The sequence below is a fragment of the Varroa destructor genome, unplaced genomic scaffold (assembly GCF_002443255.2).
Source record: "Varroa destructor unplaced genomic scaffold, Vdes_3.0 BEIS01000004.1, whole genome shotgun sequence".
NCBI lineage: Eukaryota > Metazoa > Arthropoda > Arachnida > Mesostigmata > Varroidae > Varroa > Varroa destructor.
The window spans coordinates 25,872,022-25,891,052 of NW_019211457.1; the positions used below are offsets into that span (position 1 = coordinate 25,872,022).

Below are 19,031 nucleotides of genomic sequence, written 5' to 3' on the forward strand. Positions count from 1 at the left end.
ATATTTCTATATATATTTTTTCTATATATATACTTTTTCATATAATGAGTGCTCTTATACAATCTTAGAGTCGAGGGCGTTTACCATCTGTTGGTTGGTCTTTTCCCCAGCTTTACCTTCTAAAGGCAGAACAGAATGCAGCCATTTTCCCTTGCTGCCTTCTGCTAATCTCCTTCTTCTTTTGCTTTTTATCGCCTGCTGCGATTTAGAACGCGACCCTTTCCACGTCGGCCGTAGCACAGGTATCGGCCGACCGAGAAAATCACAGTGGCGCAGGCTAGATGTAAAGTGGAATATTTCCTATGCAAGCGTGATATATATATATATATATAAGGAGGGAGGGAGAGGGGGGGGTAAAACCAGCTTCCGAATCAGCCCGTGTGTTCGTCGTACAGTCAGTCGTATTTTCGTGTACGTGTGTTCTGCCTAGCTACGAATACGTACTTGGCTGCGTATTTCTCGATGCCGTGTTTTGTATTGACTTATCTGACCATTTTTGCCAACAAACGGGTCAGTCATATGTTGATTAACGTGTTGCCTGCCCTAACCTGTGCGTGCGCCTGTGTTCCGAACGCTCTCGCTGTATCTAAATCTGACTTTGAGTGCCCTATGCTACGGAACAAAATTTAAACCTATAGTAGGAACAGCTGCAGAACAAGTAGCCACAGAGGCGGCTAATGCATCTTACTTTGTCGGAGGTTCCGTGAAGTTAATAGCGTTCTTTTTGCTGGGGCCAGAGTACTAAGGCAACGACGGCCGTAAGGTCCTAACATAGACCGTCTATTTGACTCTGCATTATACTTTGTTCGGATTGGATCGTTCGCTTTCCGGCCATTCGTCGTGCCGTTCGTGCGTTGTGGAAAGAGGGAACAGCCCGGGTAGAGACGAACGCCAACGGGCCATTGCTTAGTGCAGAGAATCGCCAACAGCAGTAACAATAGTACAGTAATAATCACAGTAGATAAAAAGCGCAGCTGAAACACATGGCAAAGAACGTAACGGATGCATACAAGAAAGAAAATATAGGAAGGGAAGCGGCAGCTGGACGATACAAGACACGAGTGGCGGGCAGACCAACGAGCAGGCGTCTGCGGTCGTGAACAGAATGGCACGACAATAACACAGCAGGCCAGTGCCGTCGCTGCAGTTATATGTATCGAAGTGTGTACGTGTGTGTTCATGCTGGTGTTCGAACAACAACTACGTTAATACAAGTAACATTGGATAGGGTGCTATGGTGCGAGCACGCAGTTTTGTTGCGCTATGATGTTCTGTGCCGTAGTTTTCCGTGCTGTTCGATACGAAGAGTGTAATACTTTGTGCATCATTTGCTAGGATTACTACAGCTGTAGCAGAAAGTGTGAAAGAAGGGAACGAGCCACTGACTGAGATGCGAAGGCGTTGTGCACATTTTCTGGCTAGCGACAACAGCGACGCGACGAAGACAACGGCAAGAAGGACTACGACGAAAACAACAGCGACGCCGAAAAAGCCGCTGGCTACGAAATTCCTTCCGGTATTTGCACCGACCGCTGCCTGAATATTTACCACGAGCTTCTGTAATTCATTAGCGACGAGACGTGGAAAACTCGGTGCAAGCGTTTCTATACGAGCCATCGTTTCCATTCAGTCGTCGTTGTTCGAATGTTAATAGCACCGGCTGATTCGAAAGTGGCAACAGCACGTCATACATGGTAAGTGAATGGATTAAGGGCTTCTTAATAATAAGACCTTTTGAACATGTAAATGGACTGATTACACCGCGATAACGCAGCGGAAATAAGCGGATCCACGACAGTATTGATTGATGTAGATATCGATGGAGATTGTTGAATTGCATGTGGTACCACTTCGGCTTGGTGGTGGGAAGAAAATATCGTAAAATGAAAACTGGGCCCATGCGTGTATCTGTAAACGGATGTGGCACGCCGCTTGTGGTCCATTTTGCCTGTGTTCTTGAATGTCTCGTGAAAACGCTTGAGGAGAGGACCTCGTTGGGTGAGAAGGTAACCACAGTGTAAGGCTAACGATAAATTGCATGGACAGCTTCTCTTAGTAACGGTGTTGGGTGCGTGAATTAGTTCGCCACGTTATTCTTGCTTAGCAGGCTAATTGCGCTTCATTACGAGCCCCAGTTTCTTGAAACAAGAACAGGCCTAACGAATCGCTGAGAGGTTACGTACTCTGTTGAGCAGTAAACTTGAGATTAGGGAAGCTGAGGGCTTCGAGGAAACCAAATGAATTGAAATGAACAGGTCTGCGTCCTCGCTCCACCTACTCCACCGTGCTGATTATTAACAATATCTGTGTGCTTGCACATATGAGCAATAAATGATGAGGGTTCGTAAGTACCTTAAACGCAACTTTGCATTGTGTATTCGGTATACATAGGATCATTACAGTGGGCGTTTGTACAATTCTGGGGCATACCTAGCTGACTTGCAAACTGGCAAGCAATAAACTTTTCATGAGAAGTATTCGTGTGGCTGCCCAATATCCTGTACAAAATGTACCTGTACAGGTATACATTTTTACTGTATTGCGTGTAAAAACATGCGTGCGATTTCAGTTGCTGATTTGGTTTTTTAAATACGTTTTAAAGCTGTTCTAGGAGTATCCTTGACCAACATGCTTGTTCACTGTAACTGTTGTTTAGTCCACGCTTTTACTTAGAAGCTAAGTCGGCTACAATCTGGGTTTATCAAAAATAGCTCTTTTTGCGCCTTGCTGATCAATTTTCGAATCCTCTCACTATAATACCTAATGTGAAGCTTTCGTTTTACATCACTGGGATTTTGGTCGTATTTTAAAAATCTACATGGAGGCTAACGACAACGTCAACAGTTACTTTCAAGCCATAGAGCCTATAATCCCGATCGGGATTTGTCCGGCTTAGAGACGTTTAACAATCGGCATCAGTGTTCATTCAAATGCCAAAGGTGAATCTTTTGCCATGTAGAGAAGCTTGTGATATTGTTTTAAAAAAAATTTGATTTTTTCTGGTATCGCTAATAGCGGATTAAACACAGGTCCGTCGTGAAGTGTCCATTAATATGTGTTCAGTATACGCAAGAATGGTGATACATTGACGTGAAAGAGGCTATTATTATACGTCTACGTGTTCATAAATGGCAGCGCACCTCTTGTTACGACTCTGTCTAAATATTTATTAACATACCGGCATTCGATATTGGCAACAAATATGAACGACGAATCATCCTCGAAATCAGGCGCATTACGAAGCTCACGTGTAAAAAATAAACATGACTCTATAGTGATAGACCAGTCACTGAGGCTGTCAACGAAAGAGGTTTGTTAGTTTGGCTAAAATGGCTGTTTCTATTCTTTATTTCGTCCTTTAAGTGTATAACTTAAATGGTTTATTCTATAGCGGTGGCTTTGATATCGTTCTAACATGCGCACTAAATACAGATCGCGTCCATTGCAAAAATCAGTTTCGAGCAGACTCGAAAGCTTTCCACCAAATATCAAATCTATGTTTTCCACATCCTGTGAAATTTGTCACATTTTATCCTCATCGTTCAAGACAATCTACGCTCGTGGACAGGGCTGAAAATGGAAACGGCCATAGCCTGGAACAAATCTTATTCCTGATTGACGTCCGTCTCTGTTCGACGCCGGAAACTCTGTTTACATCTAGAAATGAACTACGTTTCAACGTCTTTTTTCACTGTGTGCTGAGCTGTGGCATGTACCGCGCGTATTATAACAATATTGGTTACTATGTGATCTTTATGCGAGCGGTCATCCTTTGTCGCCACGCCGTCAGTATCAGTAACGACAGAAGCTGGCAGAGAGGCCTTTGTTTTTTGTCTCAAAAAAGTAGTGGCAAACAGAGTTAGTATACGTGCGCAACCCGTTCCTCGTAGCCGTAGTCGTAGAGCTATAATTGTAGCTTCTCAATGTGCTCTGCGTATTGTAAAAAAGAGAACTCGTACGCCATCGAACTGCTGCGTGAGTCGTGCGTCGCCTTCTTGCGCCAAGCGCCGAAGTCGCCGCTCTGAGTTCGATAATCAGTTTCACTCCCTGCAAACAACCGCTGGCAACGGCGGCGAAACAACGGCTATCCCAGACAGGAACAGTCATCGCGAAATGGACAGTAAAGAGATGACGGCAGGGTTATGAACGAATGCTTGTCTGTTTGCCTTTTTGCGTCTGTGTGTGCATGTGTGAAAAGTGATATTGAGGGAAAGACCAGACATATTGTGATGCAGACATGCATGTTGCAGGCGCTATTCAACGACTTTGCCGCTGCTGCTGCTGCTGCTGTGGCTCTTACTTTAGTACACTGAAACTGAACGTAGGCTGTCGGATGCAGGATCTGACCGCTGGAGTTAGGGAAGCCACTTAGGGCGGTGGCTTCCATACGAAATCTTAACGAAGGAAATCAATTGATTGAATACAGTGATGAATCGATCCATCTATGTGAGTTGCAAGACGGTGGAAGAAGGTTTTCCGCTAAGGAACATAATCATGATGCACGGAATTCTCGGTAGGCTAATATAGGCATCTGTGTAGAATGTTTTTATTATAAAATGTTGCATATAATAATTTTAACTTTTATTATATTTATGGTTCTTTTCGTACATTGCTTAATCATCGAATCAACTAGTTATTTTCTTCGCTTTTTACTACTTATTTGTTTTCGCAGGTCGGTTTTTATCCTGCATGTTTCGTGGTATCAGTAACAACGTTTAAATGAGTGAATTATCATCCAGGAGCACAGCTGTGCTTATTTGTTATTAAAGAAATTGCATACCATTCAAGTGTACGGCCACGTAAGTTCCAAGCGCAGTTTCCCGTTGGGCTTTTATAGATTGCTTGGAATTGGAACCATAGATTTCAAGTGACGGTGGTTAAATTGGTTTTATATTTTTTTCACTTTCTTCACCGTTTATAATCGCAGCATCATTTCGATGTCTGTTTTCTTGTTTAAGACCAGGTTATTTTACTGTTTATTGGGAGTGTACGTGATCAGTTAGAGCTCCCTGTGGGAGCTTCATAGAGGCGTGTTGCATCGAATATACATAAAGTCTCCCGGCGTATTCTTTGCTGAGTTTAAATAAATTATGATGTCATTTTCTATGGTAAGCATGGGCTCATTTTTCGATTATTCTGGCTATATTCTGGCCCTTTCCTATAGATACGCAGCTCTGGATGTGGTGAGAGCTCTATGTCAGAATCAGTGTGAGTACGACACAAGCCTCTTGGCCTACTGCCACGCGGAGCCTCCAAACACTGAGTTGAATGTTTATGCAAGAGTAAAATTATCGCAGATTACCATACGATCAGTGTTTCATATATTATGTTGAATATAAACCGTTCGGCATAGTTCAGAGTCTGAATAGCAATCGTATTACACAGTCAACGGGGAGAAGGGATAGTAGTGCAGTACGTTGTGAGGCAATCGAGAACCGTTGATTCTGGCTTCTAGGGTCAGTTCAACAGAATAGACGTTCGCTCTGAGCTGTTAAATCTGCGGACACATCAAAGCGCAAGCCAGTTAAACCATTGAGATTTATGTGACAAACACAGATTCATCAAGTGGTGGTGGAACCGGTACAAATCTGTCAGAGTTGGAATGATAACAGTTGTTTTACCAAGGCCACTAAATATGCTTTCAAATAATGTGTAAGCCAAGTTTTTATTTTTCCCTATAAGAATGTTTGTTTGACCTAGGTTGTGTGTCTGGCTATATGGCTGCTGTGAGTTGACTGACATTTTTTATAGATTGCATGCATGTTTAGCCATTTTTATTCACTCTTTATTTTTACTAGTTTACTAATTTAGGCTGTGCAAGAAATGAGTCCCCTGGTTTAGTTCACTCCACCTGGACATGACTAACCAACATTTAAAGAATCTTTTTTGCCAAAATTTGCTTTTCGCTTGAGTATTGCGTTTCCACTACTGCCAACAGTGAACTCTTCAGCTAAGCATCTCAATGCTATCATGCTTTTTACCGGTCGCGTTCCAGGAAGAAGCCTTTTTAAAGCATGAACATATAAACGCATATAACAAACCTAAAGTCAAAGTGAGCCCTAGTTATTATTAGTAACCTTTTTACCACTTATATATATATATATATATATATCTAAAAAGTGGCATTCTTACAAAATTATTCACAACATTTTCGATAACACTTGCAATGTCATACATATTCAAGTTAATATATAATATATCATCAATAAGAGTTAATTGTTTTAATGCAATTGACGACTGCACAATGGGTCTCGATTACTCGCTTTTATCCCACGCATATTGTACTCCGGTTAGCAGCCAACTTTAAACTTTATCGATAACCCCATGCGCAGATCTTCTGATTCTACAATGATTGTTATTCAAGTCTGTAATTAATCGTCTGACGTTGATAAGCTACTATGTTCTTAGCAAACGCTTTTCGTCTACCGAAACCATTCTGGAAAGGCCCCGATGGCATCAGCTGTATTTAAATTTGTTTATCCGTTTTCAAACAGTTGTGGTGAGAATTTTCTGCGAAAAGTTAGGAGTGAAAAATCAGATTTGTCGGCTATTTTATTTTCGCGAGGTGCCATATTTTGGTACCGTTTTATTTTTCATATTATGGCTTGCAAGATTTCGTTCTCGGCTTCGTGCGAATATTGCCTTCTTTAAAACTTGACTAATATTTTTGAATTCTATTCAGTTTATCTACGTCTTTATATGTGCAAATACAAAAAAGATCGTCATCTTTACATTTATAAATATAACTTTGAAATTAAATATCTTTTGAACTAATAGGGCTAGAATGATGAATTAGTTTATGTTAGGGCTTTTGTTTTATTTTTACCTATTTATCGCAACGTCACATATTCCATTACTGAATTCAGGAAGTAATCGAGACACAACGATGAGGTCCGCCGTTGCCATCAACTAGCCAGACCGCGTGTTTTCGATTGCCGTGCCAACAGTACACGAGTTTCTCATAAAAAGTTCGAGACAGCGAGCTGTATTCATTGTTTTATTTTCGACAAGTATTTTATACCCAAAAAAAAAAAAAAAAAAAAAAAAAGAAGCAGATACTCAGTTTGAGAACTACTATAATCATACGTCGAAACGTACTCGATAACTCGCCAACGAATGTTATTTCTCTCCAGAGCAACGCCATTCTATTGTCGGATTCTTCTCTGGTTGGCAATAGAGATTAAACCATGCCTCGTCGTCTATGGCGGCGGTATCCTCCAGGCAGGTTTTTGTTGTTGATTAAAGTTCCGTAAATTCCATACTTACATACATCAGCTGGCTTAGAATCAATTCGCAGAAGATTCATTTCTACTCAGTTTCGCATTTTCAGTTTTTCGGTTATGATTTTCTAACACATCACATAGGAAATGCCGGTGTTGGCCAACAGAGCCTTTAGATTCTATGCTCTGAGTAAAAAGCCTCCTCGATTGTGGCAGAGCGTTTTTATCCTTCAGGTTCAAACATCTGATCACTTCCTCGGTGATTTTCAACACCATAAGCTCCCGTATTGAAATGCTTACACCATTCGCGTACTATGCTTTCGCTTAGAGTCTGCTTACCTAACGTTTTCATCAATCTTCGATGAATTTCCGCATTGCTAGGGCATTGAAGAAACTAAAACTTGGCCAGTGAGCGTTGATGTTCGAGACAAATTTTTTCTTCTAATTAATTGTTTTTGTATTTTCCTTTTAATAAATTGTTTTTAGAGTTAACTAAAGCGGCTTTCATTTAATAGTTTTCAGAAAACGGCATACTTACCAACCAAAGTTCATCTGCGGCACCTAATTCAGGAACCATTTTATTTCAGCGTTTGTCGCATTCGCTTGTAACAGCTTGATGACATATCTCATAAATACATTTTTTTCTCTTTTGTTCTTCCTGTTTTTTTTACCCGCGTTGTATGGATCGGATTTAGTGTCTCTTAAATAAGCTAATAGTGCAGGGGGTAGAAGACAGACTTAATTAGCCCAGGGTAGATAAAAGCCCTTACGAACTTGAGTGGACTTTTGGCCTAATTGTGAATATGAGATACTAATTGACCAGAAGTCGACGGTATACATTCCGTCTTATTTAATCGTCTAATTCTAATGTGCCTTCAGTTACCAAGGTGTTCACAAGCCAGCCTCTGAATGGCAAGCTTCATCAACTGTGTGTATCGTAAAGGTATTAACGAGCAATGCCATTACCATTATATTGTGATCTAGTAAGTCAGTCCAAAACGATTCACCGAGAAATAACTACGGCTGATGATCGCTGTTAGTGGGGCCGCTTATGATCTGGTCGAGTCATTATATCGTGAACAATTAAAGACTCGATTTCATTACGTGCCGAAGTGATTCAATTATTAATTGTAATTTACTAAATTTGTACCTTTATACAAGAACTTATAAAAGGATGGAATTGCATTGGAGGCTTGACGTACTGTGGTTTTCTATGAATTGATACTTCATGGGAATCATGCAAGGTGTAACCTCATTTCGAGAGGGACCGAGGAAAATCGGAATTATGTACAAAGTAGCCTAGGGATATTTTTTCAAGATTCCATCTGTACTAAATGTATATTATCCTATCCGAAAACAGGCTGTAGAAAATATACGTCAAAAGCCACGGTTAGAATCTGTAAAAGGGCCCGCCTAAAAGTCGAGTTTTACATTTTCTCTGGTATGAAAAGTATATATACGCGTATATATTTACATAACCTGTTAAGGTTAACATAATAGTAAAGGAAGTTATCTACCTAAAGCACTCTATAAACACACATAGGAGTGTGTACGAGCAGGTTTTTTACTCACTCAAATTTTTATTCATCCGGTTCGATTTGTAGGAGAGGCGGACAGAAGCAGAAGAAGATGGTTCAAGAGCGCGAAAAAATTAATGGAAACTTGGGCGGCCCCCATACATTGCCGCTTTTTTTAGGTTTTAATTTGCTAGTAATCTTAATAATCTTCTTCATTGCTTGATTTATTACTAAATGACTTTCAGTAGAAGAAGCGTTATTGTAACGTTGTAACGTTATAAGTGTCCCATCAAAGCAACTCCTGGAAGTCTAGAGTTAAGTTTATGCAATGCGGTGCTACGATGACAACATTAACAAATTCTTAAGGCGAACAAAGGATGGGTTTAGCCAAGAGTGCGATTTGGGACTCGTGATTTTCGCTCATTTCTGTCTAATTCAGCTTACGTACTGAGTGGTTGTTTGTATAGCAAACCGAAATTAATGTAGTGAAAATTAGTTAGGGCCAGACCTTGGTATCTGCTTCGCAATAACCGTCACCATTATGTAAGCAAGTTTAGCGTATTCGCTGACATTATTTATAAAATTCTATTTAAGCAAACAACTCTATCACAAATCTATCGAAGATTTTGACGTGTCTGATTGCGTTGAAAACCCACGATCGAATATGATTTTCATTTCAATGTATTACAAGTTGTGCCATCGAAATATGCTAATTACCGCTTCGGACGGACTTCAGAAGTATTATTTAAGCCGATAGGCTTGACCATTTTGAGGCAGCTCTTGGTTCATCGAGGTTTGTCGATGACACGCTGTTGGTCTGGGCCCATATGATTTTCCGGTTTGTCATGTTAGCTAAAGCCAAGTTTCGTATTGGTCATAGGTCTCTGTTAACTCTGAAGGTTATAAGCATAATCTTTGGAATATGCGTCACAACGCCTGCTGAAATTTATTATTTTCTGATAAACGAAGCATTTTAGGAGAACAATAAATAAATTAGCTTTTGTCGGTCCCATAGGAGTGCTGTTTGGGTTGAGGTTAGTATTTAGCTAAGAGTGCAATGGTGTTCACTCTATTTCACTCAATTGATACGCGGTAAAAGCGGCCTATATGTTGTCGGTCGTTCACTAAACCGTCCCTCAGTGTGGTAGCACCCGCTCGAATATATTTTTGGGTACGTGAGGAGGAGCATTTTATTTTCAATGGCCAGTAAATATGGGCAGGCGATCCAATTATAGCGCTTATCTATCCGCATAGATATGTTTGAAGGAGGTGTGCCCCGGTGGTAATTGCCCGAGGTTGTTGTTTATACTGCCGAGATCAGATGAGGTAAGCTTCTGTAGAATTACACTCTAGTATCCAAAGCCTAAAGACTCCCAAAGTAAACGAAATAAGCGATACCGCCAGAGACCTGGAATCTTAGGGTCTTCAAAGCTAGTCTGGTAGATTGCATATCAATTAACGTGATTTTCTGCTTCTGAATTTGTTCATAAAGTATATTTTCAGTACAATGAATTGTAAATTCGCCAAGCTAGCAGCTCGCTCGAGCGTGATTGTCGGTTGCATCATATAACTATATTTCTTTTTCGGATCCATGCTACTGAAATTAGCTACGCGATTGAAATTAGTGTTTGGCAATTTTCTGTTTACAATTTATTTGTTGAATTAGGCGAATCAGTAGTGATGTCTACGTGCAAAGACATGTGTGCAGAGCGAACCCGTTCATCGTCACTTGGACGGGCTCGTGGCTATCGAGCACGATACTGGGCGTATTTGCTTGATAACCTACAAAAAGCAAAAGATGAAATCTGTGATGTCTGTGAGCGCGACCAGGATATTCTGGCATGCAAGGAAGCACTGCTCGTCCTTAACAACTACTCAAAAGAATTAATAGCTCTTATTGAGCTGATTCGGCTGAATGACAAACTTGAGAAAACCCCCGAGCCTTGCAGGTGCGTACACACTGTTGTTTTCTCAATTGATTTCCATTTCGAATTGAGTAAAAGTGGTAGCTATAGGCACACATACGTGATATTTGCGTGTATAACCTTTCGAAATTCAGTGCCCGAAATATGTAGACATTTTCTATTAATTTAGTACACTAAGCGAGATCAGTTTAAAGATAATTCACTAGAAATGCAATTTTATTATATCTACGCAAATAATTAATATGCAAACACGTTTTTCATTTACTGAACATCTGCTTATCAATATGTCTATCCAGACCATCTTCACTATCATGGGAGGTTCGAAAGCCTGGAGGAAGCCTCAGTCGCATGGCTCGTGTATCACCTGTGCCCCCGCGATACTCCCCGCTACCTCAAGCAAAGGAAACGTGTACCGTTGCCGTACAAACCATCAATTCCGGACAACTTTCTGACGATAATCGAACGCGAGTTCCGCCCCCTACGCCCAATCGACCTGCAAGTGGCCTTGCAACTAGGGTGACTTCAAAGGTTTGTAAATAAAGAAGTACCATAAAACGATGGAAGGCAACACCAAGCAAGGATATGGTCTGATTTTAACGGCTTCACTTTATTAACACTTGTATACTGATGTAATTGTCTGTTCATTTTAGAACTCACCGTCGTCGCCCGTTCCTATGAAGTCCATTTTGTCGACGCGCAATACGACTCAAAAAGCACCACTTGCCGTTACTCCCGTGACCAAAAAACCCTTGGGTTTAGCGGTCTCGCATGCCCGGAAGTTGTTGGCATCTTCACCAACCTCAACCCTCAGGAAACAAATTGTACCTAAGACAGCAGGTCCTCCTCCGGTCAAACAGACTACATCGTCCTTGCTAAGGCGCTGTGCAACTACTATGGGGGCCGATACTAAAACTATCTTATCACAAAGGACTCCGAACGTCACTAAGATGAGCGAGTCAACAAGCTCCCTAAGCAGCTCCACCTCAAGCAAGTCATGGGCGGAAACGGTCAAAGGTGGCTCGATGCGCGCATTATCAGTTGCAAACAACGGGCTCGGTGTTAATGTCGATTCAAATAATGAGACGAACAATGACGACGATGGTTGGAAGGTTGTCAATCATCACAAAGTGAAGGCGAAGTCTCCGAGTCCATTGGTAATTCGATCTCCTTCTGTGCCGGAAATTATTCGGAAGCGGCCCTCGGGTTCGCCGGCCACTGTCTTCAAGAGGCCATCACTGTCCCTTCCCCAAAATGAGTCCTGGATTACAAAATCGCTACCAGCGCTAACTCAAAAGCTGGCCACAGTGCAAGGAGCGCAGTGTGGTGGAACTATGCCACCACTGCAGAAAAGTCACACAACTTTTTCGATCGTACAACGACGTGACAAGGAAAATGATCCTGTACCACCAAAAGTCGTGCACAAGACTCCTCAACCTAAAAGCGCCCCGATAAAGGCTAGCGTCAGGCCGGTCTCAAAAGTCGCGCCAACCCGAGTAGCTATGGTAAAACCTACAACAAGAACTTCAAGTGTCACATCCAGGGCTCAAGAAAAAAGTAGGCCAAACGCAACGGTTGCAGATAAACTCAGACAGGAAACGGATAATAAGGCCAAGGCGGAAACAAACAAGATTAAGAGGGATTCAACCATAAGAAAATCACAAGTAAATGAGAGATCTAGTGTATGTGAAAAGGCTACATATGCATATATACCTCTTGATAAGCGTAGTTCAGGGTCAGCTGAGGAGAAAAGTTCAACATCTTCGAGCATGGAAGTCAGTACAGAGTCTGTGACTCTCGGTGACAGCCGTAATGATCCCCAAGGAGTACCCCAGGAGCTTACCATATTCATTCCAGAGTCAGTACGAAGCGATTCTGTCAGCGAGGTGAGTCCTCGCAGTGTGGATAAGAACATTTCGACTGATGGGCCGTTTGAAGGGGATTTTTTCACTGACCGCATGGCGGCCGCTATCTGGATTAATAAGCAGGGCTTGTCGCTGGCTGATCAGGTTGAATTCTTGGACCAAATTGAGCAACGCGTGCCAGGACGGGCTACCAAGGTTCATGAAAAGCTTTCGTCGCCTAGGAAGGGCGTCACAGAAGAGACGCTACGAAAGCACGAACAACGGCAAGCTAAGGCCCAGGAACATCGTGATCGACTAAAAGAAGAGAGAGCACAAAATTATCGCGATATCCTACGTAAAGTCGAAGAGCATAAAGCTGCCAAAGAAGAAGAATCCAAAACTCTCTTACAGCGGGCCAAGGAGAAGCAGGACAAAGCCGATAAAAATCGCGAGGAACAACTTCGCCGTAAAGTACAGAAGGCCCATGATGAAAAAGAGAAGGTACAGGAGATCGCGTTCATAAATACGCTCGAGGCACAGAATAAACGTCATGATATCTTCGAGCGAGAAAAGGAAAGTGACATGAGGATACAAGAGCGCCAAAAGAAACATCAGCAAAAACTTGAAGAGAAGGCGGCTCGAGAGGCGGCCGCTGAAGAACGCCGAAAAGCCCTCGAAGAAGAATGGCAAGTTAAAGTGAATGAGATCCTCGAACGGCGCGCCGATCGGGATCGTAAACTGCAGCAACAGCAACAGGAAAAGGAAGCCAAACGCCAGGCGATTTCAAAGATCAATGAGTTAGTTAGAGAACGAGTTAACGCACCTGGCTGTACACCGTACGAAACGAAGAAGATGTGCAGCGCCTGCAACGTTCTTATTACATCCGAAGTGTATCTACTGAGTCATCTGAAAAGCGGTAAGCATCAGGAGGCGATGCTGAGGGATCAAGAGAGCTATGATACGCTGTCAGAAGACATACATTCATACAGTCTGAAGTACATCATCGATGCGCCGATTGATGAGAAACTGATCGCGGAGACTGAGGCCCTAAGGAAACACCTTAAAGCCATTCAGAAGAAGAGATGTCGTAAGCTGAAGCAGAAAATCCTTCTGAAAAGCAAGTTGTATGAAAACCAACAAGCTGTAAGAACCGGTTTGATTATTCAAACGGTTACTGATTTATTATTAGTACATATATGGCCAAAACAACTAAGTAGTATAATAAGTTACATTAGTTAGTTGAATGTTCAATTTTATTGCTATGCCTTTATCTTTTACGATGCCACAGCTAAAATTTTTGCGCACTTCTCACCTTTCAGGAGACCAATTCATCGCCTGCTGCGAAAGAGAGAAAGAGCCGACCATTAGACAAACAGCTGCGGGAACTCGCACGTGTGCTGCAACAGAACAAAAATGTCAAGGGTGTCTGGACAACGGACGCGTGCAATGCACTTGAACGGCCTCTCGGCGATTTAGAACGTTTAGGTGGGAAATCTGCTCAGGCTGACCAGCAACTGGCGGAATATCTTTCCTCAAGGGATTGTTTACCTCTACTCATCGAGGTATGTTTCTTAACAGTGATAAAATTATGAAGATAAACTATGTTTGGCCTTAATTAAATCGTCAGCGTTCATATAAATACTTCTGCCCTTCTCCCCTTAGACAGGATGAGTGGATAATGTTCGAACATTAATTTTTCGCTTCGCCATGTTTTTTCCTATAGATCGCCAAATTAGTGCAGCGCAACAACTTACTGGTGTCAAGTGTGATCCCAGCCAAAGCATTCGGTCGCGCATGTCACTTGTTGCGGCTGGCAATCGACGCTACGCAAGGGAAGGCTGCCAAAGAACTTCTTCAAGGTAATGGGGCACTAGCGTTAATCGAATGCCAGCAACACCTTCTAGCAATTTTAGTACCGGACGATAATCCAGCCCCGCCAAAGGCGCTAGTTGCAAGCTGCGCCTTCACTAGTTGCCTTTTCCACGTACTTCAGGTGTTGTGCGACAGACTGGCAGTGACACCTGATATCGGCGACCTACGAGGAAGGGTCGTTGATTTAATTAGCTACACCGTCAGCGTTGGTTAGTATGCAGTAAACTTTATTAGACTTAATCCACGAATGGGGCAAAAGTTCCATAATATTTTTTAACTTTGAGAATCTGTATTTTACATCTGTACAGTGTAATATATATATATATATATATACAATGTCTGTTTATTTATTTTTTGTCAAACTTCTGAGAGTATTTTTGACCCATTTTGTATTACTCGTTCTGTTTCACTCCTCATTTGTTTCACGTTATTTGTATGTAATAATTAGTAGTTCTTTCGCTATCTAACCAAAAAGCACGTATAACATATTTGCAATAGTAGAAATATTATTATATGCCGTCAACGGTGTCAAACAAGAACCAGTTCTTTTTTTCTTTTTCTCGCCAAAAGCTAACAATTGACGCGTGATTTTCGTTTCATGTTTCGATTGTAGGAATCCTTGATAAGCTTATGTATTACTTCACGTATATTCAGAGACCACGGGACTGTGAATCACAAGTTGTATCCGATACATTGTTGCACGCATTGCATTTCGTGGCTGGTCTCGTCCGTTTGCTAGCTGCGGTAGAAAATAACGGAACCGTTACCCAAGCCCAGACCGCATTGTCTGACGAGGCACCCTCTGATAGTACCCAACTATTATTTACTTTGCGTCGTACAGATGCAATGGGCGTTGTGGCCTTGTTGTATTCAACGTTGCTGTGTCAAGGGGCTACACCTCGGGGCAAAGAAGACAATGGTGTCCCGGCCCGAATGCCCCAAAGACAGGTCGGAATCACGCTGGCAGCGTGTCATCTTCTTACAAATCTGGCCAGCGCCGAACTTTCTACCTTTCAAGAAGTGCTGGGCAGAGAAGGCGTATCGCTTCAAATCCGCCATATTGCTAGCTACTTGCTGTGGTACTGCAGTCATCACGTCCAGGAGGTTGAGGAACGGAAGTTGCTTCATCAGGTACACTCCTTGGAGATGATTTCTTTCTGATCTGTGTCTAATTAGCTACCGTGTGGTGCTTTTCTGATGAATAGGGTGTGTAAGAAGCACGTAATAATAATAATAACTTCATGTCCCCACAAATATTGGCAGAGTATTAGGAGCGCAAGGCAGTTTTTGGAGCGCCCACATCTAACATGTTGTTTCGTGGCCTCTTTTACCCTAATAGGTCCTTCTGTTAGTGGGATTCTTCGCTGTGGACAATCGAGATAATCAGAATGTAATCCACACGGGAGGCCAGCCAACCGTCTTACAAATGCTCTGCAAGCTTCCCTTCGACTACTTCTGTGATAATATGGTTAGGATTATGCGAAGGTGTTACTTTATTCTAGCAGGACATACATGTATCTTCGCTGTTTAGACAATACGAGTTTTGCCACGTTCAAATGCATTAAAAACATTTCATTATTGACTTTGTACAGATACCGGCTGATCATATAGGGTATCTAAAAATTCTGTTGTTTAATTTAGCTATTCTTTGGTATTTCAGTTGCGTGATATTCTTATCCCAACGCTGCTAGCGTGCTGCAGCCTAAATGAACAGAATACGTTGTTGCTTTGCGAAGAGATCTCTCCTGTCATGCTGCTAACCTATCTCGAAGAAAAAATCCAGGAATCAAGTGACGCAGAATTGCCTAAGATTACCAACGACACATCGGCAAGGGTCACAGCATCGCAGATTCGTCGTGACAGGCCCAATGGAGTGTGGGCGTTTAACAAGCGCTTCCCCCAACGACTGTGGCCGGATGCGCTAGAATTTCTTCGCAAAACAGGGTAGACCAAAAGGAAAATAAAAGGTCAACAAATATGTACAGGGAATAATCACATTTATTAATATTTCTCACTATAACCATAATAAATTACATCGGTTAGTTTCTATCGGTTGATCATGAAAATGAATAAAGTCATGTTGACTCGTAATAACAGCAATAACACGACTGCATTGGGTCACAAGTCTCGCGGTCAACTCTTTCGGTTGAGTCAGTGGAACTATTCGATCCGGTTCAACCGGGTTTTTGGGGAGTAAAAATTATGTAGTTGTCTCATAAAAGCACCCGACACTTCGACTAAAATCTGAGAGATCCTGACTCGACCGTGCTGCAACACAGACACATACTACGATATATACAAATATTCCAAAAAGGTTCATTGTTCTATTTATTAAGTCGTTATTAGCTTTATAATTACGTACTACTACTACTACTGTTGAGTTACATGTTGTAAAATTAAACTGTGTCAAAGTAGTCACTTGTGTGCAACATATAATTATTAGTATCTTTGTGAGAAGAATGAGAAAACGTGCTAAAAAGTTCCCATGCGTAGCGTAAAGGATGACCAGTCATAGGCATTATAATCCACATATCGCGGCTTGCCAGAGAACTCGTAGAAGATTTTGTCTGAAGATATCCTCCAAATAACAAAAGTCGTCGTTACGACTATCAAGTCATGGTACTACCGCCAGATGATACCAGAGGGATGACAAATTATAGGAACATGATCAACTTGTTATCGGATCGCATAATGAAATTGAGTATGTATTTATATTTAACCACAGAAGAAGTCTCTGTTTTCTAGACGTCAAACAGAAAACGAGGTCAATGAAAGATACAGTAGAAACGATATGTTGTAGACCTCAAATTTGTTAGACCCTTGTACATTTATTTGACGATGGTCAGTGTTAAGAACATACTCACGAGGAGCAACGTATCCATCAGGGCTCAATTCAAAGTACCTTTACTCACGGAGGAAATATGATACTACAAGATTATTATAACGATAATTATTAGCAATTGATGCAATTAAGTGTTTCTCATCTATTAACAACATCACCAGGTATAGTCAATTAACGATGTTTCAGTTCTGGGCTGGTCCAACAAGATGAATAGTATCATGAAGAAACTTCTGATTGTATCTTCGCTGAACCTTTCTTTGACTCTATGGGTAAACGAGTTTCGATAACGGACTCCAAACTTTTGAAAAAAGTATGAACTGCTAAGCATAGCTGAGCGTGGCTTATGGCGTCGAACTTATATTGCATTGCCCATCCTGCCAAATCGTAGCATGTTTTGTTGAAATGGTCAGGAGGGCACCTGTGAGAAGAACAACAGGGAGCTCCGACAACGCTCTGTTAATGATAAAGAAGAGTGATAAGAAAAACCTGTTGTTAAATACATGGGTCGTATAATCTAGTGGTATAGGAACATTTAACTAGAAATGTCCTTAGTGATCAGTTCAAATCGTACTTCTAATTAAAATACCAGATCCTGTAAGTCAGTTTGATTCGTTCATCTTTGAAAGCGGATGAAGGGCACACATTTTCTTCGAACACACATTTTTATGGCATAGTTGGGACTGCGATATATTAGATTCTATATTATAAATAAGCCAGTGGTGCTGCATGAAATTGGTCAGTCCTGGGAAAACATTTTCAAATTCTCGTCATGGCTGCACTGATAGATTCGCTTGTTGTATTCACTTGAGACTTCAATTAAAGGGCATTACCACTAAGCACATACCTTTTATATAGTCTTAGCGATAGTCCTCTATAAGTATTATGTAAATCTAACAAAATCCGCTGTTGAATAGAGATGAGAATAGTAGCAAACGAGACGCTCTCCCCTATATTGTCCAAATGCGATCGGTTTAACATGCTCGTTTCAGACGTGCTTCGAGTATGGCAAACGTGCAATTGTGCCGTTGCATCGTCATCGCCATTAGTGTCTAGATCATACAATCGATGCCGCTGTATGAATGATGCAAACGCGCACAAGTCTGCATGCACCTGACAGGAACGCTTTCACGTTTCCCTTTCTTTCTATAAGTTAAAACAAAGCCATCATGTATATATCCAAAACGATTTCCAACAATACGGGGTATGTTTAACGGGAAACCTAAGGAAAAGGTCAAAATAGCTCCAGGTCCAGTGATGACTACTTGGTCGAAAGGGTAGACCTATGAAGGTGAATTGGCACATACTTGTGCGGTATATGCGCGGGACTGTACTATACCAACTTTTCATTGTCTTTTCAGATATCTGCTTAAGACAGGCCGTACAATGCAGGCATTCTGTAATGCAGGAATTCATATATAGACAACGGTCTTTGCGGTGTACTCATAAATGGAACTTCATTTGCACATCTGATAAGCAGCATCGCAATTTGCCATAGATTAAAAATTACTGGAAGAGGATGCCGGGAGCTCGTAATGGCCTAAATATGACGTCGCAGGCAGTAAATTAATAATGTAAACAACATTTGCGTGGATACCTTTTCGGGTCTTCTAATGCACGATTGTGATGATCAGTTATGGCTCTATGTAAATAGCAATAATCACAATAGAAGAAGCGATAATAACCCCGAGAAAAAACTGTCTCAGGTATATATATATATATATATATCTGGAGCTTAGGTCTACTATTTGATGAATGCATCTAGCAATAAATATAGTGTTTTTTAATTGAGATCTGTATTTATTTTTATTTATCGG

The 19,031-nt window shown here is 41.5% G+C and overlaps 1 protein-coding gene across 7 annotated transcripts; it reads left to right on the forward strand.

The window, feature by feature from the left end:
* The first annotated feature begins 432 nt into the window (after positions 1 to 432).
* Positions 433 to 19,001, forward strand: ssp3 (SCAPER domain-containing protein short spindle 3). 7 transcript variants are annotated; one of them, XM_086988701.1, is made up of 10 exons: positions 4,272 to 4,513; positions 10,404 to 10,686; positions 10,959 to 11,190; positions 11,313 to 13,646; positions 13,823 to 14,065; positions 14,227 to 14,584; positions 14,989 to 15,506; positions 15,715 to 15,843; positions 16,036 to 16,342; positions 18,576 to 19,001. In XM_086988701.1, the coding sequence occupies exons 1-9, from the start codon at positions 4,429 to 4,431 to the stop codon at positions 16,321 to 16,323; spliced, it is 4,470 nt and encodes a 1,489-aa protein (XP_086844827.1). In that variant the 5' UTR covers positions 4,272 to 4,428; the 3' UTR covers positions 16,324 to 16,342; positions 18,576 to 19,001. The 7 variants fall into 7 exon arrangements, with proteins under 7 accessions (XP_022657146.1, XP_086844830.1, XP_086844829.1 ...); XM_022801411.2 differs by lacking the exon at positions 4,272 to 4,513 and adding an exon at positions 433 to 1,694 and having other exon boundaries at positions 16,036 to 19,001; XM_086988704.1 differs by lacking the exon at positions 4,272 to 4,513 and adding an exon at positions 1,780 to 2,006 and having other exon boundaries at positions 16,036 to 19,001.
* The last annotated feature ends 30 nt before the right edge of the window (positions 19,002 to 19,031 follow it).

What these genes read in the sequence shown, in the direction of transcription:
- ssp3 (XM_086988701.1), top strand. Translation starts at nt 4,429, where the DNA reads ATGAATCGATCCATCTATGTGAGTTGCAAGACGGTGGAAGAAGGTTTT. An exon ending in TAGCTACACCGTCAGCGTTG is followed by an intron (nt 14,585 to 14,988) that starts GTTAGTATGCAG and finishes TTTCGATTGTAG; the next exon opens with GAATCCTTGATAAGCTTATG. An exon ending in ACTACTTCTGTGATAATATG is followed by an intron (nt 15,844 to 16,035) that starts GTTAGGATTATG and finishes TTGGTATTTCAG; the next exon opens with TTGCGTGATATTCTTATCCC.